General features: G+C 44.1%; 1 protein-coding gene across 2 annotated transcripts in view; it reads left to right on the top strand.

Annotated features, from left to right (window-relative positions):
• The window catches only part of COL19A1 (collagen type XIX alpha 1 chain), a 338823-nt gene that overhangs the window by 81559 nt on the left and 229676 nt on the right, over positions 1–27588 (top strand). For both annotated transcript variants that reach the window (XM_074991087.1, XM_074991086.1), the window contains exon 10: positions 1054–1107. In XM_074991087.1, coding sequence (XP_074847188.1) covers positions 1054–1107 — 54 coding nt within the window. The remainder of the gene's footprint in view (positions 1–1053; positions 1108–27588) is intronic.

Genomic DNA, 27588 nt, shown 5'->3' with positions numbered 1-27588 from the left:
CCCACCCCGTTTCATTATATTGAAAGTTATGACAGAAGTGCCCATCAAGAGGAACTAGATTAATAGCATAGTGAGTATTTCCTCAATGAGACCTTTGGAGCTTGTCTACACAGCCCCCTCCTTCACAGGGGCATGTAAACGAGCCCAAGCAGAGAATAGCGATGTGGGGCTGCACGGCATATGCAGCACCTTGTTAGTTTAATTCTCGATGTGGAAATTTGAAGTTACAAACTTCGAAGCGCTGGCAAGCTGTGTGGCTGCAGGCACTTTGAATTACCTGCACAGCTTCAAAGTGCCCTCATTCCCAAATTGCTAGTGTAGACAAGCCCTTGGAGTGTCAAGGTTAAACTTGCGTAAAAGGCCGTTGCTACACATGCCACTTTCTCTGAAAGTGGCATGCTAATAAACGGCCTGAAATATGCTAATGAGGCACGAATGCAAATTCCCTGCGCCTCATTAGCATAACGTAACATGATTTGGAGTCCGAAAGACGCTCTTCCGGACTCCAAAACAACATGTAGAAGCGCAGCCCCCAGGGGGGTCTTCTGGAAGAAGGAAAAATTTTTGGGAAGAAGGAGCCTCCGGAAGGAGGACTCGCTTCCGGAAGACCGCCCAGGGGCCGCGTTCTTACATGTTGTTTTGGAGTCCAGAAGAGTGTCTTCCGGACTCCAAATCATGTTACCTTATGCTAATGAGGTGCAGGAAATTTGCATCCATGCTCCATTAGCATATTTTGGGCCATTTATTAGAAAGTGGCATGTGTAGAAACGGCCAAAGTGTTTACTGAATTGGGGCTTTAGTTGCTTTTCTTTTGAACTATATGGGGCTTGTAATGCCCTGTAATCAGTGTTTTCCCTGAAGTTTATAGAGCTCTTATTTTCACTAAACAGTGCTCTCACACTGAGAGCACCATTTTGTGATTTCTCATAAAGCTTGATAGAAAACACAACTGCATACATGGAAATAAACAATGTGCTAATAACATGTTGCCTGGCTGGCAAGGCAAATTCAAAACTCTTCAAAATTTGTTTAAATATGCAATTTATTTTTTAGGGTGAAGTGGGAGTTAAAGGAGAAAATGGTGCTTCTGGGCTTCCTGGGGAAAAGGTATGTTTGTACAAATAATTGCATAGAAAATGATAAGCCCACAGGAGAAATTTTATGAAGTCCTGTGAGACTTTGTACTGACGACATGTAGATGCACTCTAATACTTGCGTATTTAAAATGCATATTTAAACTTAATTACATTTCTAGAGTAATGTTGGTGTCTACTTGTCTGTTTAGTATGCTTATGTAGAATAGCTATATTAGTTAAATTTGTCTAATTTAGAGTTGGAGTGGTACAGTATTATGAATGGAATTGCCCTTCAGGTTCAAATGACTTCAATTAAACAAAGCAGCAGAAATGTAGCATTTTAAAGACTAACAAAAATGATTTATTCAGTGATGAGCTTTCGTGGGACAGACCCACTTCATCAGATCGATTTCATTTCCAATACAAACTGACATTAATAGGTACAGAAGACCCAAAATATTGCAATAAAAACTGACAAATCAAATAGGATTGAAGGAAGTGGGTGAGGGTACTTATAAATGTCAGTCTGTATTGGAAATAGTAACAGAGAGGAAGCCGTGCTAGTCTATACACTATCAAAACAAAAAGCAGTCAAATAGCACTTTAAAGACTAGCAAAATAGTTTATTAGGTGAGCTTTCATGGGACAGACCCACTTCTTCAGACCATAGTCTGTTCTGGTCTGGCTATGGTCTGAAGAAGTGGGTCTGTCCCATGAAAGCTCACCTAATAAACTATTTTGCTAGTTTTTAAAGTGCTACTTGGCTGCTTTTCGTTTTGATAGTGTATTGGAAATGAAACTGATCTGATGAACTGGGTCTGTCCCATGAAAGCTCATCACCGAATAAATCATTTTGTTTAGTCTTTAAAGTGCTACATTTCTGCTGCTTTGTTTTGTTGGAGTACTGATTACCGTGGCTACTTCTCTGTTACCATTAAATTCAATTAGTAATTCAAAAGATTATTTATGAATTTTTAATAGGACAGTAGGGTTAAGGATGTGCTAATGCAGATGATCATACTAATATATCTCAATTATCTAAGTAAGATATGTAGAAAATGGAATAAATATTTCATGCCAATTGTATTAGGCAGAGAAGAGTGAGTAACTTTTCTGTATATCTGAAAATACAGCTTTAGGGTCAGCTATGAAATTTCCAATACAGTTTACTATAACCATATTTTTAAAATTGTAAAGTTTGATCATTAGGAAGTGACTGAGGCTATGTGTATCCTGTGAACAGCATGATAAAATTTCTATAATTCAGAGGTCTTAAAATGCCACCACTGTGAAAGATTTAAAAAAAAAAAATTACCAGCACCAAGTGCCGTGTGAACAGCACTTCTTCAGCATGAGCACTCTCCTGCCAAAGAAGTTAAGGCCACTTGCAGTTATACAACCATGCCACTAAAAGCTGCATAGTACAGACAAAGACTGAGGGCTTCTACTATAATAAGGGTACAACAGCGCTGCTTCAATTAAGTTTGCATTAACACCTCTGTTTAAAGGCTGACCTTTGCACTAAGTCATGTAAACTCAACATGCTTATTCAGACTTCTCTGAAATTTGGTATGCCTCTGGAGAGAGTCATTTGAACAAGCTCTAGCAGGTTATTTTTGTGATGTCAGCCAAAATGGTCTCGATAGGTCAATTTTTCTCCAGCATAGTGCATCCATTAAACTGTAGTGGGTCCCAAACTGTGTACGGTATTTCAAAAGCTACGTGCTGCTTTACCTGTAGAGATGTGCAGTCTGGAAGGATTTCAGTGTACATGCACCTATAAAGAAATAAACTGTCGTAGTTTCTGTGCAACCATTTCCTATATGTGAATGACTAAAAATGTGTATTAGGAAGTAAGTAATAACACTCAAACAGGGAACGTGAACTAAAATTAAACAGGAAACTGCTAGATAAAGGCATGTCACGAACTTATTTTTTAAAAAATGACAAACCTAGGCAGAGTATCCATAGTCTGAATGATGAGGTACTGTAATGGTTTGAGGCGTGTGTGTCATTATCAGGCAAGTAAGGACCTGTTTCCTCATCTGTTCTGTAACTTGAGGAGCTTTGGTGTTGGGCAGCTCAAAGCTTAGACCAGAAGCCTGCTTTACAGCACAATGACTTCACCCTGGCTGCTCATCTGTACTGATGCTACACAATAGTAATACTGACTGGTGTTTTACCAGTTTGTGTGTGATACCTTCCATGCCATCTTTTAGATACAGCTTGGACAGATAAAGCTGGTGCTACAGTGCTCAGCCTGGGTACAATGAGCTGGTCAAGTCAGCTGAGACTCACTATTAGATATCAGGAAGCTCTCTGCTGTCTGGCACAGCCTAAGCTGTCTGGGTCACAGGTAACCTAAGCAGATGTTAACAATTATTTTTACTCAGTTAATTTCATTATAACAGGTAAACTGGCTACTTAGACTATTTGTTTTAATTTTCCTCCTATCTGTAAGAATTTGTAAGAAATTGTAAGAATTTGGAACTAATAACTTCTTTTGTCAGTGGTATTACATTATCTGACAATCTATGTTGGGGGAGGAGTAGCTTAGTGATTAGCAGGTTGGCTTTGTAAACTCAGGGTTGTGAGTTTAATCCTAGAGGGGGCCATTTAGGAGTCTGGGACAAAGATCAAAAAAAAAAAAGTACGTTGGCTTTGTAAACCCACTGTCGTGAGCTCATCCTTTAGGAGGCCACTTAGGAGTCTGGGACAAACAGATTTTTCAAAAAAATTGTGAGGGGTGGTGCTTGGTCTAGCTGAGAGGGCAGGGGACTGGACTCAATGACCTCTGAAGGTCCCTTCCAGCTCTATGATATACGTGCATCTCTATATAGAAACTAAGTTTGGAAATAGGTGCATCTCTATCTAGAAACTAAGTTTGGAAATACTGAATTGTTTGGTGTTAATTTGCAATGTCCCACTTTTCAATGGTTGCAAGTGATCTAACTTTCTTGGTAGTGAATATAAGCTTAAATATTAAATATTTCAATGTCTTCTCAAAAAGGAAGCTTTTGAGTGATGTAAGCTCTCTAATAGCAGCAAATACACACTATAGAGCACTTGTGGTTCTGCAAGATGGATTTACTCATGCAGTATATTAGCATAAATAATTTAGCAAGTATAAAAGAAGACATACATGCTTATATGAATGGAAACATTCATCATTTTGCAACCTCATCTTATGTTTGTGGTCAGATGGGAAGAGAAAGGCACATCGCGTACTTTTCATAATCTCCATTCATAGTTCAAGTACCAACCCAAACCCAACCTAGGAGACGTCCCTTCTCCCCTGAGACTGTGCAGGTCTTAGTGTTAGGGTTGTGCCTTTTTTATACACGTGTGATTATGTTTATGGACCTCCACACTAAGGTTAAATGGGCCTTTTAACAGTATTGAGCCAATTAAGACCCTCCCCGCCAGCAGTTGTCTGACATAGTCCCTATGGAGAACCTATTTAAATGGGAGCTGTTAGTCAGGTTGTGTGGGAGAATGAAGGAGAGATTTGTAAGAACACATTCAGTCAGTGGCCTCTGAAGCAGAACTCTCTATATGGAGAGAACTGGAATTGTGAATAAGACATGCTTAAGAGACCAGGGTCCTCACCCTCCCCACTTCCGCCTAACCGCCATATCCAGGGGACCATTTGGAGTCTGGGAGTGAGCTACGCAGATTCTTTCTATCTGCTCCCAAACTGGGGGTAAATTGCTGAAAACTGCAAAAGGCTGAGGCATGCCCCAAACTGAAAGGAATCAGCCAGGAGAAGTCTTACCTGGAGTAACAGCCAGAAAGGACTGAACCACTCCTTGCTTCTCTCCTCTTAGGCCCTGCTCCAGAACCCAGTGGAGAGTGATGGCCTGGTTCACCCTGCCAATAGCTGAGTACTTGGAGGCTTGGTTCTGGGGCTGGTTTTGTTCAACATCCTTAATAACAACATGGGTGAGGGAATGGACTGCACCCTCAGCAACTTTGCAGATAACCCTAAACTTAGGGAAGAGGTTGCTCTCAGTGGTGACAGATGACAAAACAAGGAGCAATGGTCTCAAGTTGCAGTGCAGGAGGGGGAGGTCTAGGTTGGATATTAGGAAAAACTACTTCACCGTGAGAGTGGTGAAGCTTTGGAATGAGTTACCTAGGGAGAGGGTAGAATCTCCTTCCCTAGAGGTCTTTAGGTCTTAACAAAGCCCTGGCTGGAATGATTTTGTGGGGATTAGCCCTGATTGCAGCAGGGGGTTGGGAGCAACCTCAGTGTTTTTGTGATTTTTGTGATACTGTAATACATAATTACATAAGTCCAGATTGCCTGAGTAGCAAAATAGACTGGCAAGCCCAAGGGGAATGTATGACTCTCTGGTACAACTGTTATAGTGATCTAGGACTTCACATTTGTTACCGAGTTGGTGAAATCTAATTAGAGGACATTCCACCAGCTTGGGGCGTTGGCCCTGCTTTTAACAGGCTGCCCTGAGATTGGCACTCACAGCTGCAAGCCACTTCAGACAGCATGACAGGGTCAATGTTGGATAGGTTTTCCACACTCTAGTTAACATGGAAGAGAGAATGATGAACAAGAGCTTTAAGACCTCAGTACCTGACTCTGTCATGCAGTATCAGAAGAGTTTCTGGTCATGGATTTCATTAAGCACTTGGACTAGAAGATCTGACTCTAGTAACATCGATATAATCTATTGGGACAAGTTGAAACGTATCCAGAATGAATATGTATTCAGTGTCATAGATGAGGATGCTTCATAACCACCTCCTCCCCACAGAGCTAAGGTGGTACAGCAGGCACTCCCTGCCTTAGTCCACAATTTATAGCCACCAGCTCAGAACAGGGCAGCTCATGCCTAAGTGTGAGTCTCTAAATAGTTCACCAAGGATAACAAAACTCAGAATTGAACTGTCTGCACCTTCACACAAATAAAACTCAAAGACAAACATTTAGCTGCAGCACGTGAGGGCAAGGCTTTGGCCTGACCATGGAGATTTGTGTTAGCACTGAAGAGTTACTGCCCTGTCCTAATTTTGCCTTGCATATCCCTGGATCACATAGTGGCTCACAAGCTAAATGAGTCAACAACGTAATATTGTTGGGCAGAAAGAGAAAAAAATGCCATTGTTTCTGGGATATAGTAACAGGCGTGTTTAAGCAAGAAGTGCGAAGTAAATCTTCTGTACTCCATTGCTGCACGTGGATTAGGTTTAACTGGTAGCACTGTGTCCAGTTCTGGGTGCCCCATTTCAGGGAAAATGTGGACAAATTGTTAGTCTTCTCTGGACTTTCTCCAAAAATTATATACTGTGACCTGTGAGGGAAGATTGAAAAAAAAATGGATTATTGAGATAAAACATCATTGAGGCTAGACTAGAAGGATTTGTAATCAGGAGTTTTTGCTGGAAGATTTCTTGCAACAAAACTTCTGTCGACAGATTGTGTCCAGACAGCAGAGTGAATTGAAAAAATCAGAGTGCCCAACCGCTCAATTGGCAAAACAGCCAGCCAGAAGCACAGCAGATAGGGTTGAGAGGTGCCTCAGAAGCCTTTTCTGTTGACAGACGGCCCCCTGGAACATCAAGACTGGCATTTTGTTGACAGATCTCTGTTGACAGTGGCATTCTTCCTTGTGCTGAGTGAGGTATAGCTGTCGACAAAAGTGCTGCATTCTGTTGACTTACCGTCGACAGAACACCCTTGAGGAATCTGGATGGTCCACTGGTTTTGTCAACAAAACAACTGTTTTGCCAACAAATCCCTCTAGTCTATACATAGCCTGAGAGTGCATGTTTTGCTGATCTGCCTATTCAAAAAAGGTGTAGTATCTTCAGTTGCTCAACGTTATGGCCACAAGTCAGACAATCTACAGTATTTGACCTTTGATAGCTCAGATCTCCATACCATATCATATGCAGTGGATAAATTTATCAATTCTGTTTGAGTTTTTAGATTCCACTGGAAGTCAGCCTTTACAGAGGTATATTTGCAGGTGGTACTGAACTGCCCTGCCCAGATGGAACCTCCGGAGTTACCATCTGCAAATATACTGCTGCAAACTAACAGCAACAGACCAACAAAAGAAGAAATCAGAAAAGCCACTGCCCATCTGAAAAACAGAAATGCACATGGTGCAGACAGCATCCCAGTAGAAGCAATCAAGGCAGGTAGTGAGACATCAGTCAACATGATATATAATCTTTTTGGAAAAAAGCTGGGACACTAAGGAGATCCCACAAGACTGGAAACATGGCTACTGTATCAAGCTTCCAAAGAAAGCCAATCAGAAGGAATGCAAGAACTGGAGGGGCATCATGTTACTATCTATTCCAGGAAAAGTGTTCAATAGGATTCCCTTGGAGAGAATGAAGACAAAATTGACAGCTCAGGAAAGAACAGGCTAGCTTCCAAAGAACGAGATCTTGTATTGATCAAATAACTTTCAAAGTGATCGCAGAACAGTCACTTGTGTGCAATTCCCCACCCCACCCCCCGCCTAGTACATAACCTTCATGGACTTCCAAAAAGCCTTTGACACCACTGATAGAGACACTTTGTGGAAACTGCTGCAATACTATGGTATCACAACCAAAATTATTAACCTGATCCATTCAACGTACGAACCCTTGACAGGCCAAGTTGTTCACAATGGTGTCTTGGCAGAATCCTTCAGCATACGCTCAGGAGTGTAACAAGGGTGCCTACTGTCATGTTTCCTGTTCTTGATCACAATGGACTGGATTATGAGTAGAACAACAGATGGCCATCAACAGGACATTCAGTGAACACTTTTAAAACAGCTAGAGGACATTGATTTTGCTGATGTTGCCTACCTTTCACACCGATACGAAAGCATGGAAGAAAAGGTTGCAATGCTCTGCAAAACTGAACTGAGCATTAACAAGAGGAAGACCAAGACAATGAGGATCAACCAATCCAGCAACGCCACCATCACACTGGGAGCGGATGACCTGGAGCAGTTCACCTACTTGGGGAGTATTATGGTCAGAGATGGAAGAACAGACAAGGATATAAGTGCCAGGATAGGAAAAGCAACAGCTGCATTCAAGACTCTTCATCCCATATGGAGTTCACAGATAATATCTGCAAAGAGGAAACTGCAGATCTTCAACACAAATGTAAAGAGTGTGCTCTTGTAAGGATGCAAGACCTGGTGTATGAAAAAAGCTTTCAAATCACAAGCTACAAACATTCATAAAAGATGCGTGAGGTACATCCTTTGCATCAAATGGCAACACCTTGTCACATATGAGGAGCTTTAGAACAGAGCAGCACAAGAACCACTTAATATTCAAATCAAGAGAAGAAGCGAGGATGGTTAGGTCACACTCTCAGAAAACCATTATCCTGCATTATCAGTCAAGCTCTCAAATGGAATCCATAGGGAAAACACAGAAGATGACCTTGGACAATGTGGAGAAGATCTATTGAGATGGAAGGACAGCAACTGGGGTCCTCCTGGAGTCAGTTAGAAGTTTTGTCCCAAGACAGGGTGAATTGGTAGAGACGTGTAGATGACCTATGCTCCACCCAGAGTACAAGGGTTAAATAGTGGTAAGAGGAAGTCAATTTTGTTGTTACTAGTAATGGTGCGAACATGTTTTCAGCAACTTCATCTCAGTCTAAAACCAGCCTTTTTCTTTAGCAGGATGGCCTCAAAGATAGCGATGAGATGGGCCAAACCATCTCTTTTATCATGTGAGTTGCAGGGAGGAGTAATTTTGGGTAGCAACTGATTGTTTCATTATGTAGAATCCCATGTTGAGAAGGGAAGTGACTCTTGTTTTACACCAGCTTTTTGGGATCTTCACTGTTGCATGGTCTGCCAACCATGTTTTGTCTCTTTGGTTCCAAATTCTGAAGGAATTCAGGATGATTACAATGCAAGATGACAGTTTTCACCTGTTGCTCCTGTTGTGCATTATTAACACAATGAATGTCATCAAAAGGCTACTGGATTTTTTTTTAAAAAATCTCAGTATAATCAGCAATGTGAAATTTGTTAAGAGTCTGCCTGGATCTGCATCAAAAAACTATGGGGACAGCTATACCTGTGTACCAACTTAATGTGAAAATTTATCTCACACCCAGTGTGATTATCTTTCAAGAGTTTTTAAAGAGTCTTAGGTGGTAGCTGCTGCTCTGCAAGAATCTCAAGACTGTGAGCAAGCCGTAAAATGTAAAAGTAATGGCTATAAACTGACTGTCACCATGGACATTGCAAAGTGTGGCCTTCCCATATCCATTGGGCATAGTCTTAAAGATGTCCCACTCTTGGAAGAATCCAGGGCCATGGGAATCTCAGTTACTGCAATAAGCTTCTGTCAAGTGACTGACCTACAAATATTGAATAGGTGAAGCTCACCCAGCTGTGTACTTTGGTGATTTTAATAGCTGTGAGTCTCATTGAGGCTATAACAGAAATTATGCAGCTAGTGAGCAATTTACAGGCTGGGTCCGCTGTGTAAAGTTTGTTTCTCCCAGTATGGTAGGTGCTCAGTTAGATTCAAAACAGATTGTTTCTCTGCAAGAAATCTTCAGAGAATGTCTTTGATCATGGTCCTGAAGGGCTGCTATGATACCTGCACCAGAGCAGCCATTTGGATGGAATATCTTCTGGAGACTATTCTACCATTAAGGCTTCATCTACACTGGCACAAAACTTCAAAATGGCCATGCAAATGGCCAAATCAAAGATTACTAATGAGGCGCTGAAATGCATATTCAGCACCTCATTAGCATGCTGCCGCCTGTGGCTCTTCAAAATTGCTGCGTTTTGAGGCCGCGCAGATCATCCAGACTGGGGTCCTTTTTGAAAGCACCCCGCCAACTTCGAAATCCCCTTATTCCTATCAGCTCATAGAAATAAGGGGATTTTGAAGTTGGAGGGGTCCTTTCAAAAAGGAGCCGTGTCTGGACGAGCCACGTGGCAGAGAAACGTGATAATTTTGAAGAGCTGTGGCTGGCAGCGTGCTAATGAGGCACTGAATATGCATTTCAGCACCTCATTAGTAATCTTCGATTTGACCATTTGCAAGGCCATTTTGAAGTTTTGTATCAGTGTAGATAAGGCCTAAATGAAGGCACATGATCAAGACCAAGTAGCTGTTTGAAGTCATGTACTCATCTGTCATCACAACTGGGTTTCTCTGACTCTCCTGTATATTTGAGATATTTCTGTTTTACTACTATATGTTCAGTGTTGCTGACCCATAGTTTGACTGACCACCTCTTCTCATGCTGAAGACATGCATGCACATGAAAAGAGCAAAGAGCAAAGAGCAAAGTCCATAAAAGCTCTAATACTTTGAGTTTGTATGTTGTATGGAAGAGCTTGATGGGCAGACTTGGCTGCTGCATGTTCCAAGACTTCTTTGCTTGCTTCAGGGAGCACTATATATTGTGACAGGGTGAGACCAGGGAGCAACTCACAAGAGTAAAAGAAGCTCAATACAGCTCTGGCAATTAGGCCAAGTAGGAGCAGCTGGGGAAGAAGCTGCCCTAAATCAATTAGGACCAGATGGTCCCACTTAAGTCTGCCTTTAATAATGCTCTCCCAGTGGGCGGGTGGCGGGTGGGAGAGAGTGTAGGAGGAGGTGGTTAAGGAGGTTGGAGACTCAAACAAGCAGAGAGGGAGCTAGAGAGTGGTTCAGAGACCAGATGTTCACCCTAGAGAAAGCGGAGATGGGGAGTGACTCCTGCAGGTACCCTGAGGGCTCAGCCAAAGGCTGAGGGGATGGAGGACTGAGCCTGTACAAGCCAGGTAGGGCTCTTCCATGCTGCACTTTGGATTTGGAACCAAAGCCCAGACCCCTGACAGGGGCAGCCAGTCTCCATGCTGCAGGACTGTGGCCCAAACAGGGACCAGCAGCCCAGGAGTTACACAGAGCTTGTCACGATATTTTAAGTTGCAAGTTTGTTTTGTATAGCCTTTGGCCATGAATTTTGGTTCCATACAGATATCTGCTATGTTGATTTATTTTTGTCACCTCTAGATGGTTTTTGTAGTTCAGATTCCCTGTATAGCTGGACTCATGATTTTTTCAGTTCTCAAAGTTTTACCCTTCACACACCTGCAGCATCTTATTTTCTTGACAGAGAGCCTTTGTAGCTGGATTACGTCCGTAGCAATGGCTGAGTTCTGTAGTCAGAGGTGATATTGCTGGAAAGAATTGAGTTGGTTACTGCTTATATGATACCTAATGTTGGCACACAGGAGCTTCCATTTTCTTTGTGGTGGGCATCCTATGTCTTCTGTATCTTACTTTAACAACTGCTAGTCTGTGTGTCTGATTCAGCATTCTAGAGCATGCTTCATGCACTTCAGGAAGATTATGGCTGAGACAGCTCTACTTTTTATCTCCTTAAAAATCAAAGAGGCAGCAAATTAAGAATAAAGATAAAATGGAAGTTGAATGCAGAAGTTTAGTATCAAGACTTATTGGTACCACTCAGCAGGTCTGTGATTTTATAATAAAACAAAAAAATCTTCATGCTCATGGGCCAGATTCTTTTTTTTTAAACTTAAGGCATGTTAGCTGGGGAACACTAGCTGGTCCTGTCTGGGGTCCTTTTGGCTGGGGCCTGCTCCAGGGTCTGTAGCTGAGGTCTCAGTCTATAGCTGCAGTGTGCTGGGTCTAGTGTTGCAACATCTGAGATGGAGGAAAAACTGACCACTGCCAGCCCTTTCCCCAACAAAATCTTCTTGCCTCCCTCCCCAACAAACAGTGCTGCTGTAGCTAATTATCACTGAATGATTAGAGAACTATTTCGCACACGTGCATTTTCTCTCTCCATGTTATATCATTTTTGTTACTTTATCCTAACTCAGTGCCACAGTAATGGGAACTGTAGAGTGCGCTAAGCTGTCCCAAGCCTGACACATCTAATCTTTTAATGGGCCAGTAAGTACAAAACTAAATCTAGCCTGCTTAAAAACTGACCAGTGATAAACGTAGTTGGATTCCTTCTTCTCTGAATTTGTGGCTGGGTTGTTGCCAGGGCTGCAGCTATTCTGCTGGCTTGCAAGGGGTCATGCCTGGGAATCTGCCTTTTTGGTGCCAGCAACAGGAGTTGGTTCTGAGCCCTCTTTCTCAGGGGCAGTTCACACACATCTCCCTGGGAAGCAGCCATTCACATCGACCCAGCAGTAGCATGATCCACCAAGCCCCTTGTGCAGGCAAGAGCGGAGGTCTCACCAGTTCCTTGCCTCTGTCTCCTTTTGTAGTTAGCACTACCTGCAGCTTCATGCCCCAGCCACAGCCTGGCTCTAATTAGCCAGTAGCACTGATGCAATCAGAATAGAAACAAGATGGGTTTTGCATCACCAATAGCACTATAGGATCACAACTGCAGCTGTGCTGCCTTAGTGAAGACACTGCTATGCCAATGGGAAAGCTGCTCCCATAGTTAGTCCACCTCCCTGAGATGTGATAGTTATGTTGATGGGCGAGGCTCTCCTATTGACGTAGTACTATCTAAACAGAGGGGTTAGGTTGGTATAATTGTTGCTCAGGGATGGAGCATAGTTATACTGACATAAGTCTCTAATGTAGATCTGGCTGATGATAGTAGTCTGAAAAATATGTAGGTGTGGCATGTGGCCTCTGTGTGAAATGATGGTGGTTGTTATACAAGGGGTGTGTGTGTGTGTGTGTGTGTGTGTGTGTGTGTGTGTACACGATGGTAGGGTGGGAGGGCATGAGTGGCAATCGCATCCTCCATTTTGGAAAGTGGGTTCTGAACTATTTGATGTGGCTTGAACAGGGTAGGGTAGGCTGCAGCTTGTTGGCAGCCCTCAGCAATGTATTGCATAGCATTTAAATACAAAATAATGTTATTGTTCAAAATAAGCTCTTAGTGTCTTAATAAGAGACCAGTGGAGACTACAGTTTGAGTCCTTGATTACATAGTTGAAAGCCCTGTATGTGTATGTCCAGTAATGTTAACCTCAAACATTTAAAAAAATCATGAGTTGGGCCCCAGACGTCATGAGACTGCCTTAAAAACAATGAGATTTTTAAGAGGTTCTACTTTTTAATCCTTTTTATGATCATTTAAGTTTCACTAGTTCACATTTTCATGATTTTTTTCTCTGCAATTTTGAAAGCTAGAAACTTTAGAAACTTTCAAAAGCTGAAAATAGTAATCATGAACCAGAGATTCTCATTTATTCACATGATTTCAAAAGCTGGGTTTTAAGAAAAACATCAGCTGTTAGACTCACAATAATATGAGATTTGGAAACAATGTTTTGGGAAAGAAGATAGTTGCTAGATATGTCAGGAAGGAATATTTCTCCCCACTATAGTATTTGCGGAACATGGTCTGGTTTTGTTTCATGGTTTTTGTTTTTCGTTAAAGCATTGTTCATTGGATTTTGCCAAAGGCAAGATTGTAAACTTGATGGATCACTGATTGCTTCTGATAAGATAACTTTTGTTACCTCACTCATTTAAAAAGTAGTTTATTATATTGCATGAAACAAAATATTCCATGTGGCTTACACCTCCTACTCCAGTTTTTAACCTGGAAGAAATTTTAAAAGCTTTCTTCAAGCTCCAGAAAGTAGTGTCCTCTATATTTCAAAAATTACAGTGAGACTGCAGGCTGTTTTCTTGGCTACTGTGAGTTACAATGAATTGAACTATAACTCTTCCCCGGCTAGACTTCAAATGTCAGCGGATCTGTAATTGTCAACAGGAGAATCAAGAGGAAGCCTTTTACAATAATCTTTGGTCCCTTGGCTATATTACCTACACTTTATTTTTCACAGAACTAAGGTGTTCAAGCAATAGTTTGAGCTGGTTTCATTGAAAGCAAATAAATATGACTTCTGCTAAAGCAATGTTGTAAATTTTTGTTTTTGCTTTTTCTGCCCCACAAAGCTGTACATACAGCTACATTTTTAAAACAAAGACAGTATCTGTTACCTGGCAGATATCCATCTGTCAGACGTAAAAGCTCTTTGTATTTAGATACTTCATAGAGTAAAATCAAAATAGGATACTAAAACTGTGATTTATTCTGACAGTGGGATCCAGTCAGAATGTCCATTGCATGCCAGTACTCTTGACCAAATGGGACTCAGGTTGCGTGTTTCAAACCTCAATTGATTAGTCTAACACAACTGTCTGAGGCTGGGCCAAGTCTTGAATAATCATCAGTCAGCATTGCTGCTGTTGTAAGAAGCTTCCAAAAATAGAAAAAGTGCTTGTAAACTCTGCTGTTGACTTTCTCTCCAATGAACTCATTCCTAACCCACAAAGTAAAGCAACTGGCAAAGTGTGTGTACTGCAGATGGTTCAGCAGTTCCACACATGTAGTACAGCTGGTAACACAGGTGTTTGGTTTGTAATCATAAAATAGCTAGCAGAAGCCAGATTTTTACAGTTGTTGTACAGAGAGCCTACTCAGCTGATTTTTTTCCTTCACAAATTCAGTGGGTTATTTTCACTATTATTCGCCCTGTAAATTACTGTCATTCTTTTCCATGTTCCACACTGGTGGTGGGGGAATCTTATAACTCAGAATAGGAAAGAACAAGTCTTGATCGCTAGTTGCGACAAATTTCTCCCTGACATGACTCCACTGAATAGTTCCATAGAGGATTAATTCTTTGCTTTATTCCTTTATAGGTACAAGACTTATTTCGTTATTGCCAGTAATGCTGAAGCATTTTCATTAAGTGCGGTCTCCATTGGCAGGTTTTCACTGAGCTCTCTTCACCTTTGAGTGAAAACTGGCTCATATGCAAAACTCATTGGGCCAAGCATCTTCTTATAATTATTTAGATGTCATTAACAAACAGAGGCTCCGAGCTCCATTTTAGTGAGCGCTGTATAAGCGAAAGAAAAGGAAATCTTTGCCCCAAAGGGTTTACAATTAACTGCAGATTACAGCAGGAGAGAAGCAGTGGGAAGCTAGGACATGGCTGAGCTTTCAGCATGGCATCTGTAGTACTTAGTGAAGATGCAACCTGTGGCAATGACAGCGTTTCCCATTGGCATAGGTGCTCTACCGCCTCTAGAGGCAGTGGCTATGGCAATGGGAGAAGCCCTCCCATCGACATAGCGCTGTCTAGGCCAGGGGTTACATTGGTAAAACTACATTTTTCTTCAAGTGCTTGCTCATGTCCATTCCATGTCAATGTGCACGTGGCATGCACACATCGTTGGAAATTTTCCCCTTAGCAGTACCCGTAAGTCCAGCAAAGGAACCCCCTGCTGTGGTGCTGGTATATCAGCTGATATAAACCCTGCTGTCCCTCCACCCCCTCAATTCCTTCTTACCGCCCGTGATGGTCGTTGGAATGTGCCCTTACTCTCGCTAGCAAGTGCCCTGTAGGAGTCACTTGGTCATCGTTACCAGTGTTCAGTAGTTATCAGTTCTGAAGTAGTTCTTAAGTACTGTTCATTTAGTTCTAGGATCCACTGTGGTCCTTGAGCTGTGCGCGTGGCATGTGCAGCAGGGCGTGCCTGGCCCTGAGAGCTTCAAACCTTGTAAGAGCTGCCAGAAGCCTATGCCCTGTGGTGACCCGCATGCTGTTTGCTTCAAGTCCTTGGGTGACACTCACTTGTTTGAGGCCTGCAAGATTTTCAAGGCTTTCAAACCTCAGACCAAGCGGGAAGAATTGTGCCTCAAGGTTATCCTAACAGAATTGGTGACAGAGAGTGCACCAGCCTCACTATGGGAGGCATTTGGACACTTGCGTGCGTTCCTGGCACTGTGCAGACCTCAGCACAGCTCCCAGTTCCTGGTGCCTTGGAAGAAGACGAGATCTAGCAGGAGGCAGGTTGCTTGAACGGCACGTGTGCCATCAAGCGGCACATGTGTCATGAGGTGCCGAATCCAGGCCTGCTAGGTCGGGCAAGCAGCAAAGTCCATGCCAGGATACCAGTCCAGTGGGAGACTTCCTGGAGCCTTCATTTCTGGAGACTTTGCAGGCAGCTAGGGACCTCATTGAGTTGTCGTCTTCTCCCCTGCCTCAGGGAAGGACCGCAACCAGGGGCAGCACTGATTGGAGCCCAAGGGGCTGGGTACCCCAGCACCGAGGACTAAGAAGCACTGCTCCACCATAGCACCTTTGCACGCTGCACTGAACTTCTATGTGGCACCAGCAACCTCTATTCCAGCCCATGCCCCAGCACCAGGAAAGAGGTCCTGCCTGGCACAGAGTGTGTTTCTGGCCACTGTGACTGCAAGCCTCGTTCAAGACCTCCCAGACCCGTGCTTGCTATTGCTGCTGCCTCCTCCTCCCCTGGGGTAAACCGGAGTTGATGGCTCTGCTCCACCATGGTCGGCATTGGACTGCTCCGCTGACTCCGAGGTGGAGTCCGTGTGGTCATCCAGGGATTCCAGGTCTGGATCCTGGCACTTGTCCCGTTCTCCCCGTTCCCAGCACCAGAGTCCCTCTGCTCACCGACAGCACCATTGGCCACAGTCAACCACAGTAATGGTGCTGCAAAAGTCACGGCTTCCACAGGCTCTGGGCCTGACTGAGTGGCCATTTTGGACCCCTTGGGGCTACATTCAGAGCCAGGACACTGGCCCTTCTAGATCAGGGTCTGTGGTCTTGGGGTACAGAGCACCCACTTTGCTGACCCTGCTGACCAGCTTGCCCACATTGGGACACTGCTTCCCCCATGCCAGCTCTCCCTGTGTCCTTTGGAACCTGAGGGCCAGGTCATCCAGCTGCCCATGGACCCTTCTCCATCAGCCTTGCTAGTCCTGTTGCAGTCCAAGGCCCTGGGGGATATGGTCCTCATCCTCCTTCCCTGACAATACCCTGGATGACACCCTCCCTTCCGTGCCCTTGATGGACTTGGGGTACATCAGGACCATGTCCATCACTTAGCCCAGAGTTTGGGAGTACTGGCTGAGAGGGTGTTTGAGTGCTCTGACCCAACAGGTCACATCCTGCGGTCAGATGCTCCTACTAGAGTGGCCCTACCCATTAACAAAACAGTGGCCAAGAGCTCTAAGTCCCTTTGGAAAACCTCCGTCCCCCTTACAGACAAGAAGACTGAGCACTGGTACCTTGTGCCCCAAGAGGAGAATGAGTATCTCTTCTCCCACCCACCTCCAGGGTCCCTGTTTGTCCAGGTGGTGAAACAAAGGGAGAGGCAGGGGCAATGGGTGTGGCCCCTAAAAACAGAGATGCTAAGAAAATGGACCTGCTGGTCAGGAAGATCTACACCTCTGGAGTAAGGGCTGACATTTCACATAGTGAACCAGCAGGTGTTGCTGTCTTGCTATTTGTGTAACACTTGGGCCTCCATGGACAAGTTCTCAGAGCTTCTCCCCAGGGGCTCAATGCCTGAGTTTAGAGCCCTCTTGGAGGAGGGCAGGGCCATCTCTAGGGCTTCACTACAGGCTGCCCTTCATGTGGTGGCACATACCATTGCCCCTTGAGCTTCAGACCACTATTCAGGACCTCTGTTTTGAGTGCCCCTCTTTTTTCGATGACCAGATGGGTCAATGTGTGCATGGCCCGAAAGTTACCTGGGCTACCCTTAAGTCCTTGGGAATTCATATCCTGGCTACCCAGCAGTGTTTCATCTCAGACAGGAATGTCTCCAGGTCCTCCCAACAGGGGCCACAACCCGACTTCTGCCGCCACAATAGAAATGGTGGTGGAAGGAATGGCAGTGTCACAACCAGTCAACTCAGGAGCAAGACCATGGCCTGTCCTGTAAATTATCCCACTCCTGTCAGAAAGCCTGAGCCTCTGCCCTCCTGCCCCCAGGCGGCTTAAGTCCCCCTCCCCCAAACCACCCAACTCATGCCCATGGGAATTTTGATGGTATGCTTGAGGACAGCCTACCAGCTACCCGCTTCCATTTCCTCACCACCCCATTCCTCTAGCCTATCCCTCTTCAGCTATCCCTCCCACAAGGTTCTCCTGTGGGAGGAGGTGTCTCAGCTCCTTACCGTGGGAGCAGTAGAGTAGGTTCCCTTGGGAGTGGTTGATACGAGTTTTTGTTCCTGTTTTCTGGTCCTCAGGGCGAAGGGTGGATTTTCTCTCATCTGAGAGCTCCAAGACCTCAACACCTTTATGGTCAAGAAGAAGTTCAAAATGGTTATTCTGGTGTCCATCATCTATTTGTTGGCTCCCAGAGTCTGGTATGGTGGTCTCAGTATAAAAGACACATACTTCCATAGCTCTATTAAGTCCCACCATCAGCTGTTCAACCATTTTATGGTGGGCAGGAGACACTATCAGTTCACAGCCCTCCCCTTTGGGGTTTCCACTGCTCCCCCAGGTCTTCACTAAGTACATGGAGGTTGTTGCCACCACCCTCAGGAAGTGGACGACTGGACGACTGGCCACTGTGGGGACACTCTGCCAAACAGGTACAGGCACACATCATCTTAGTACTGGGTCTCTTCCAGGAGCAGGGCCTGCTCTTGAACATACCCAAATCTACCCTGGTGCCTACTCCAGTAAGAGTTCATGGGCACAACTCCGGACTTGATGGTGGCCAGTACCTCCCTCACCAGAAACCACTTCCTGGTAATCAGGTCCTCAGTTCCCATTAACCATGGCAAGGACGTGCATGTGACGTCTGGGTCTAATGGCAGCATGCACTTACGTAATTCAGCATGCCAGGGTCTGCATGCACCTATTCAGTACCTTCTTTTCTAGGAGGAAAAAAAGGTGGTGGAACTCAAGCCCGCAGGGCATATCAGCCCCTGGGAGGGAGGAGCCAAGCCACCTCCCAGCTGCTTAGCCCCACCGCCTGCATGGGGACTGAGCCGAGCCCCCCCACTTCCCTGCACAGGGTGCAAGCCAAGCTGCCCCCTGCAGGACCAGAGTCTCCCGCCTCACATGGCTTAACCATCCCTCATGAGGGGCCTAAGCTTCACCCTTCATGTCATAGAGCCAGAGCTGCCACTCTCCTGTCCCCAGGCAGCTTAATCTCCTTCACCCCCAAACCATCCCCCTACTGCCACCCCCCGTTCCCAGGCTTAACCCCTCATGCCCAACCCCAGATTCCCTCACCTTCCCGTGAAGCTCCCTCCATCTGCCAGTGCCCCGCAGTGCTGATAGTAGGACTCAATTTACTCGGTTTGTTTGGAGCTGAAAGAGAGTGGCAGTGGCAGGATCTGCAAATGGCTCTTTAAAGAGCCACATGCAGCTTGGAGCTGCTCAGACACCTTTTAAAAATGGCAGTGCCAGGAAAAAAGGTGCCAGAACGCCATTCGGTGGCATTCCAGCAGAAAAAAAAGCACTGCACCTATTGCAGATGTGGCAGGCATGTACTCACAAACTGTCCTTCCTTGTATGGGACAGAGTGGTGGTGGTTTTCCCACAACATTCTTTGCTCACTGGACTGGTGGACTTGAGAGGAGGAGGTATGTACCAGGGTCCCATTTTCCATACTGCCACCAATCCTCTGGCTCATGAAGGATGTGTCAGATACTGGTTGGGGAGCCTGTCTGAGAGACATGTAGGCACAAGGTAAGTGGTCAAGGGGTGACCTTTACCTGCACCTCAATGTTAGGGAGATAAGAACAGTCCACCTCACCTGTGTGGCCTTTCTACTCAGGGGGAATTGGCCCTGCATATTTTCCACATGTGGGGCTTTCCTCTTTTGGACTTGTTTGCCATGCACCAGCATAGAAAGTGTGCAAGGTTCTTTTCCCTCAGGGGTCTGGGCAGGGATTCTCTGGGAGATACATTGTTAACTCCCTGGTCTGAGGGTCTATTAAGAGTTTCCACTGTTTCTGCTAATGCATTTCATGATCTTGTGGGTGTGGGATTTCAGAGCTTCTCTGATCCTCATTGCACCTGCATTGCCCAAGCAGCACTGGTTTTCCACTCTCTGAGTCTGTTGTGTGACAGACAGATCATGCTTCCATTAGTTCCAGCCTGATCACACATGACTCTGGCAGGATCCACCAACTGGACCTGTGGTCCCTGCACCTGACAGCATGAAAGCTCCGTGGCTGACAGCAATGGAGCTCCAGTGTTCAGCCTGAGTACAGAAAGTACATCTGGGAAGCAGGAGACTTTCCACTACAGCTACTTATCTGGCCAAATGGAAGCAGTTTTTTATCTGGCCTACCTAGAAGGGGGTGTCCCTCATAGATATTCCAGTTTCCCTGCTCCTGGATTACCTTGTGGACCTTAAACTTCAGGGGTTATCCTCTTCCTCAGTTAAGGTCCACCTAGCTGCTATGTCTGCTTTCCACCTGGGGCGGTTGGGGTAAGACCCTGTTTGTGGATCCAATGGAAAACAGGTTTTTGAAGGGCCTGGACAGGTTTTATCTGCATGTGCAACAGCCCATTTCCCATGGGATCTTAATTTGGTCCTGTCTGAGCTTATGGGGCCTACATTTGAACCCCTGGTAACATGTTCGTTGCTACACCTCTCTTACAAGGTGTCGCTGTGGGTGGACATCATATCTGCTAGGCAGGTACCTGAACTAAGGGCTCTCTCTTCAGGTCCCCCTATACAATTTTCTTTAAAGACAAGGTCAGGTTACGCCCCCACCCTGCCTTTTTGCCTAAGGTGGTGTTGAATTTTCATGTGTCAGTCAGGACATTTTCCTGTCAGTCGTTTACCCCAAACCTCATGTGTCAGGTAAACTGGTGCTACATACTTTAGCTGTTAGAAGGGCCTCAGCCTTTTATCTGGAAAAAACAAAACCCTTTTGCAAGTCACCCCAGCTCCTCATTGCCATTCTGGAACAACTGAAGGGGCAGCCAGTTTCTGCTTAGAGGATCTCATCCTGGGTCATGGCATACATTAAGGAATGCTATGAGCTGGCAGGGGTCCCAGCTCCTCCCCTCATGGCACACTCCACAAGAGCACAGGTCTCCTCAGCAGCCTTTGTGGCTCAGGTCCCTATCCTGGACATCTGTAGGGATGCCACTTGGTCCTCTGTGCACACTGTTGCCAACCATTATGCATTAACACATCAGGCCAGGGAAGAAGCTGCCCTGTGTAGAGCTGTCCTCCACTCAGTGGAAGGTTAGAATTCTGATGCCACCTCCTGGAATTTCTGCTTTGGAGTCACCTATATGGAATGGAGATGAGCAAGCACTTGAAGAAAGAAGGGTTACTCATCTTTTAACTGTTGTTCTTTCAGATGAATTGCTCATGTCCATTCCATATCTCACGGCCTCCCCTTCCTCGGAGCAGTCCAGTGAGAAGGAATCGAGCAGGGTGGAGGGTTAGCAGGGGTATATATCAGCTCATATACCTGGGGAGCTCCACTGCTGGCTCAATGGGTACTGCTAAGGAACAAATTTCCGAGGATGCATTCATGCTGTGTGTTCACAACTACATGGAATGAACATGAGCAACACATCTCTAAGAAAAAGTTACAAGATAAGTAACCAATCTCTTTACACATCCCTGAGCAATGTATTTTTACTGACACGAATGTGTAGAGTAGACGAGGACTTAACAGACTGGAATACATATGTGTAGAATGTAAATGCTCATTTGCTATACTGTGAGTTTTAAAATAGCACTCTGATTACTGTAGAAAGGAAACCACAAGAAACTATCTGGTTGCTCTGTTTTAATGCTCTGGTCTTTTCACAATGGTGAATGGAGAAAAAGCAGAAAAGTTGACCTTTGTGTTGTTCAGCAGTCTTATTGCCTTTGTGTGAGTGACTAGAGAACCAGCCACAGAGGTTGCAGTGTGGCACTCTGTCTCACATTTGATTAATGTGAACCCACAGAGCCTTAGACAGTAGGACCTATAGTGTAACAGTGACAGTGGATATTTCTTTCCTTTTGAGATTTTCAATTTTTCATTGTATTTTATATTGAGGCATTTCTCCAGAGTAACAAGGCAAGCCAGTGAGCTGGAACGTGATGCACCTACAAGAACTTTAAAACAACAACAACAAAAGTGCCTATTTTGCACTGACAAGGTCATGTTGGGTAGTGTTAGGAAATGGCTGGAGGAGCTTCCTAACCAGACTGTACAGATTCGTCTGAGTTGTGGGCTAGAAACACTTACATTGCAACTTAAAAGAGAAAGGGGTACAGGCAGAAAAATGTACATATGTTTTCTACACCTGATTTCCCCCCTGCCAAACAGTCAACACTTTTTACACAAATGATTAAAAACCCCATCCAAAGCACAGTGCTTTATGGTAATTCTCAGGGCTGTCTCCTTGCTCCTGGTTCTTGTGGGTGTAGGGAATACTGTGCTTGAGATGAGTCAAGTATCAGAGGGGTAGCCATGTTAGTCTGGATCTGCAAAAGGAATGAGGGGTCCTGTGGCACCTTATAGACTAACAGAAATGTATGTGCATAAGCTTTCGTGGGCAAAGACGCACTTCGTCAGATGCAGGTGGATGGAGTGTTTATTTACTGTAGCTCTATTTATTGTAGATCAGATTTTCAAAGGGTCTCAGGTTCCTTTCGAGGCCCTTGATCTCAGGAGGTGCTGAGCACCTTTGATGAATAACATGTTTGGCGCTATCTGAATTTTCTCAGCTTTCAGCCATAATGTGATAAGGATAACGGCACTTTGAGCTGTTCCCTACCTAGTCACAGCAGAATAAGGCTGGTGAGCATGCAAGCAATGAGGTCTCACTGGAGACATAGCAGTGCAATTCCTTCCGTCACTTGCCCCATCATAAAGAAAAAATTGGAGAAGAACAAGCCATCCCAAATATATTTTAAGAAAAGGGGCAGGGGAAACTATTATAGGGTTACTGAGTTGCCATACTCCACCCTCTGTTCCATGAAAGATTACTCAAGATTAATAGTGGTGAGGTGACCTGGAACTTGAGGATAGGAGGTAATCCCATGTGGATCTGCTTGATATTTGGACTGAGCAATATTTGGATTTAGAGGTCTGAAAATGATCCAAATATGGAAATTCTAAATACACTGTGGCTGTGGTTACACTGACATGAACCACTGGCAGCAGTGCGCAAGTGGGCGGTCTCAAAAATGCAAATGTATACTCATTTGCATATTTGCTCACCAGCAGACACTGCCATGAGCATGAAAAAAGCTGTGTAAATGTGGCTCTGCCAGCAACACCCTCCCACCCTGCTTTGGCAGCCTCGTATGCTTGGAAAAACATCAGGCGTAAGAGGCTGTTGACAAAGGGTGGGGGGCTTTGCCAGCAGAACCATGTTTACACAGCTATTTTCATGCTGGCGGCAGTGTTTGCTGGTGAGCGAATGTGCAAATGAGCATCTGTTTGCATTTTCAAGACCACCCACTTGCATACTGCTGCTGGCGATTTGCATCAGTGTAACCATAACCTTTGAATGTACCACTACCTAATCCATGGAGCCTATTTAATCTATGCCTAGAGTATATCAAAGAGCTTTGGTTTCAAAGAAAGCAGATACAGCCATGAGACAAGTCTTTAATTTCCAAAGTGCAGTAGGCAAATGAAAGTGGTATTTCAGAGCTACTTGCATTGCATGACAAGTTGGTTAATTAAGTATACTGCCATTAGGTAATCAGAAAAAAATGTTGCTCTGATTTATGAAGCTCCATAATTTGAGACAGAACCTCATCATATTTGCATTGGTATAGTTCTTGCTGACATTTTTTCATCTGAGTATACAATAGTTAAAATCATTAGAGCTAAGCCAGTTTATACCAGCTAAGTATCTGGTCCAGTGAATCTTGAGATGAAGGAAATAAATAGATGAAATCTTACTGGAGAAAAATATTTCCTTCAGAGAAGGCTTTTGGCTTTGGAACCCTCATTATTGTCCCAAGAGTGTTTCTTTGCGTGTCCTTTACTTAAGGCCCCAAATGTTACTGTTAGTGCAATAATCATAATAATTAATATAATAACAAATAATAGCTTTTGGCCATTTTTAAAACCCAAATAATCCTTTGTGGTTACAGAACAGTTTTAACTAACATTTATAGTTACTTTGTTTCATGTATTATTTCAATAAGTTCAATTGCATTTAAATAACTTCCAGTTTTGTAGACTTTTTAATGGGTTTTTAATATGTTCTGAGGCTGTGTAAATCAAGCAAAGGTGTGTCTGAGACAATTTCTCTGTGGAGAGATTCACATTAAAGAAACCAGTACAGTTAAAAAAATCCTATCAATTTGTCTAGAGTTTAATATCACTGGAAAATCTTGTCTATCTCATCAATACAAGTTGTTAGAAATATTCAGCTACCTAGGCTTAATTTTCTAAAAAATTTTCATATGAGATTATGAATCTTTTGGAACCTTTTGTACACAGAAAGTTCTGTTTGTTTTATTCTGTCCTCAATATCAAGTGTTTTCAAGTTTTTCATTTGCACGGTCTTTGACTTTCAATAGAATATCATAGATCAGTGATTCTCAACTCGTGTACATGTTTCCCTGGGGATTCACAGTGGTTTTCTTGAGGGTATTTAGATATTGTCTTAGCTTTACAAAAAGCTACATGAAATCAGTGTAAACTAAAATTTCATACAATGACTTGTTTGTGTTTCGTTAAATGCCATACAGTGAAATGTAAGTAAAATATTTTTATTCCAATTGATTTATTTTATAATTAGTAAAAATGAGTGACAATTTTTCAGTGAGTATGCTGTGACACTGCTGTATTTTTATTTCTAATTTTGTGAGCAAATAGGTTTTAAGTGAAGTGAAACTTGAGGATATGCTAGGCAAATCAGACTCCTGAAGTGGTGACAGTAGTTTGGAGCCACTCTTAGATCAGTCCAATGGGATTTATTTCCTAGCACATGCTCATGGCATATGAATGCCATATTTTCCAATATGTACAAAACATTACTAACCGCTATTTGTGCCCAATGTATAGCAGTATTTCTCAGCCTGTAGGATGGAAGTTAACAATGGGACATAAAAAGGTGACTTCTGGGTAACACCCACAGGCAGAGAAATGGTACAAAACCTTAGTGCTAGCAGGGTTTTTAAGGCACAGTGGGAGCGATGCTTCCTCATTCAACTCCTGCTTGGCAGAATCTAGTTCTTTCTGCCTGATCAGAAGGCTCCATCACTGAAATAATTCTCAGGCATTAGTGAATTTATTCTCGGAATACCCATAGAGATTTAAATGACTTGCCACAGGTGACACAAAGTCTGGAGCACAGCTGGTAACTGAACATAGATCAGAGACTCAGTCGAATGCCTTACCAACAAGGCTTTCCTCCCTTTCCTCTTCTTCTTCTTCTTCTTCTGTTTTGCAATTCAGTTCCGTGACACCCAGTTAAGTTCTCACTGAAATTGATGAGAGTTAAGCAAGGCATTGTGCTCCTCAGGGTTGAAGCATATACTCAGAAGGAGAAATGTCAAATAGGCATGTAGATCAGTTTTACTGTGCCGAAGTGTATATGTCAGAAGGTGGTTACCTTTGCTGTTAAGGAAAGAATGTTCTGATGGTGAATTTGTTCATGTTTGCTGAAGGTGGGAAACGCTACCTTTTGGTAGGGTAGCATCTGATTTTTGCAAGTCTTATTGATGTTGGAACAACAACGAAGGGTCCTGATGAAGTGAGTCTGTGCTCATGAAAATTCATGCTCAAAACTTTTCTGTTAGTCTATAAGGTGCCACAGGACCCTTCGTTGCTGTTACAGATTCAGACTAACACGGCTACCCCTCCGATTATTGATGTTGGGGAATTCTTCACAGTGACAGTCAAGTAAGGGATAGTTGTCAACTGAAAGAGCTTGATGAATTCCACACGGCATTTCTAAGGAAAAAGTAGAGGAACAGCATTAGGTTACTTCGAAAATAAGTTGTGTGTATCTTGGGTCCAAATTTTCAAAAACTGCCTCATATTTCTGCCTATAGCTGTGTACAAAAATAATTAGTGAGTGCAAATAGAAATTAGTCTCTTTTTGCATAAACAATTCTACACGTCTGCATTTTTATTGATTTAGTTGAAAGAATGACATTTTGTACATTCTTGATGTATGCAGTTTTAAAACAGTGATTAATAGTTTAACAAACTGGACACAGTGCCAATGAAAGAGTGTGGTCTAAAGGAACGAGCTTTGGTTTCAAGTACTCTTACATTCTAATGTGGGTCTGTGACTGACTTGCTCTTGGGTAAGTTGCTGTTGCCAAGCTGTCCTACGGTGACTCAATAGCTTGAGTACCAGTTGCTGGGCAGACTGTTAGGCAGTTGGCTGTGAGTTCTATATTAGATTTCACCAACCAATTGTCAAGCGTGAACACCCCAAGCACTATGATCACTTAGTATAGAATCACAGGCTGTTCCCCTAGGTCAGGGGTCTGCAACGAAAATAGCGAGAAGAGCCATTTTTTTCAAATTTGGCTACAAAATCAGTACATCAAGAGCTGCAGGGTATATGAATATGGGACCGTCCTTAATAAATAGCTAAACTGTACTTTTGGTCACCCCTCTGAGAACAGCACACACAAAGTTTGTAGCAGTTAGAAATTTGTTACCCTCATCCCCAGTTTAACACCTTCAGCCCCAAACCTCCAACCATGCCAAGGATTTACCTGCCTCAGATGCTCTGCGCACTGCCCACCTTCCCCAGCTGCTGAGATATAAGGAAGCAACCTGGAGCTGATGCCCACCTGCACCCCTCGCAGCACAGGTGGATGATATGGTCCAGGCAGCAGCAGCAGTGCTAGCACCAGGAGCTGTGGGTGGGTGCTTCTGAGCTGGTGGTGGCAGAGGAGCAGCAGGGAAGTGGGGAGCAATCAGCCAGTGGAAGAGGGTGCTCTTCCCCCTTTGGCTGTGGCTCTCTCCCTGGCTGCCACCACAGCAGGCTGCAGCAGCCGGGCAGCACCACCAGGGTGGGGGGCAGGAGCAGAGCGGCAGCTGGAGGAGCATGAGGACCGCAGGCTGGGAGTGGAGGAAGCAGCACTGGCTGCATGAGTCCCAGCTGGTGCCAGGTTGGTTGGTTTCCCCTTCTTTGCAGAGCCACCTTGAGGGGAAGTGCTGATCCCACAGGATCCCTTTCATGCTAGTAGGCAGCTGAAAAGCTGCTTCCCATCGGCTGGCAGGAAGGCCATGTCCCCTCCCCGCTGTGGTAAGTGGTGAGAGAGGGCAGGAGTCTACTGGAGCTGGGAGGTAGTTTAAATGCCACATCCCAGCTCCAACTAGCTTGTGGGGAGGGGAGCTGCTCTCTGGAGCCACCTTTCCCTCACCTCCCCCCAAATAATTGAGTAACGCTGATATTTTGAGTGGTTACTCAACATCCATTTGATCCCTGTTCAGCTTCTGGTATGCACTACCATGTTGCAAACTTCTTTAATAAGACTGTAGCTATAGTGAATGTAAGAAAATGTGATTCAGCTAAAAAGAGTGGGTGTGCCATGGAATTGTTTCTTATTGAAGTGTGCCGTGTTACTGAAAAGGTTGGGAACCACTGGCTTAGAGAAACAAATTTACCTAAGATGAGAGAAATACCATACCAGTGGAGACGTAGTATCTGATTTTTTATTTATATATTAAAAGCAATAAACTTTTCTGTGGTTTTATGCATGTTGTGCACATGTTTGGAAGGGGCATTAGTATGACCTCTGGTGGACCATTTTTGATTGTTCCACT

This window comes from Carettochelys insculpta, chromosome 3 (genome assembly GCF_033958435.1).
Source record: "Carettochelys insculpta isolate YL-2023 chromosome 3, ASM3395843v1, whole genome shotgun sequence".
Lineage (NCBI taxonomy): Eukaryota > Metazoa > Chordata > Testudines > Carettochelyidae > Carettochelys > Carettochelys insculpta.
This window is presented reverse-complemented; position numbering and strand designations above follow the sequence as displayed.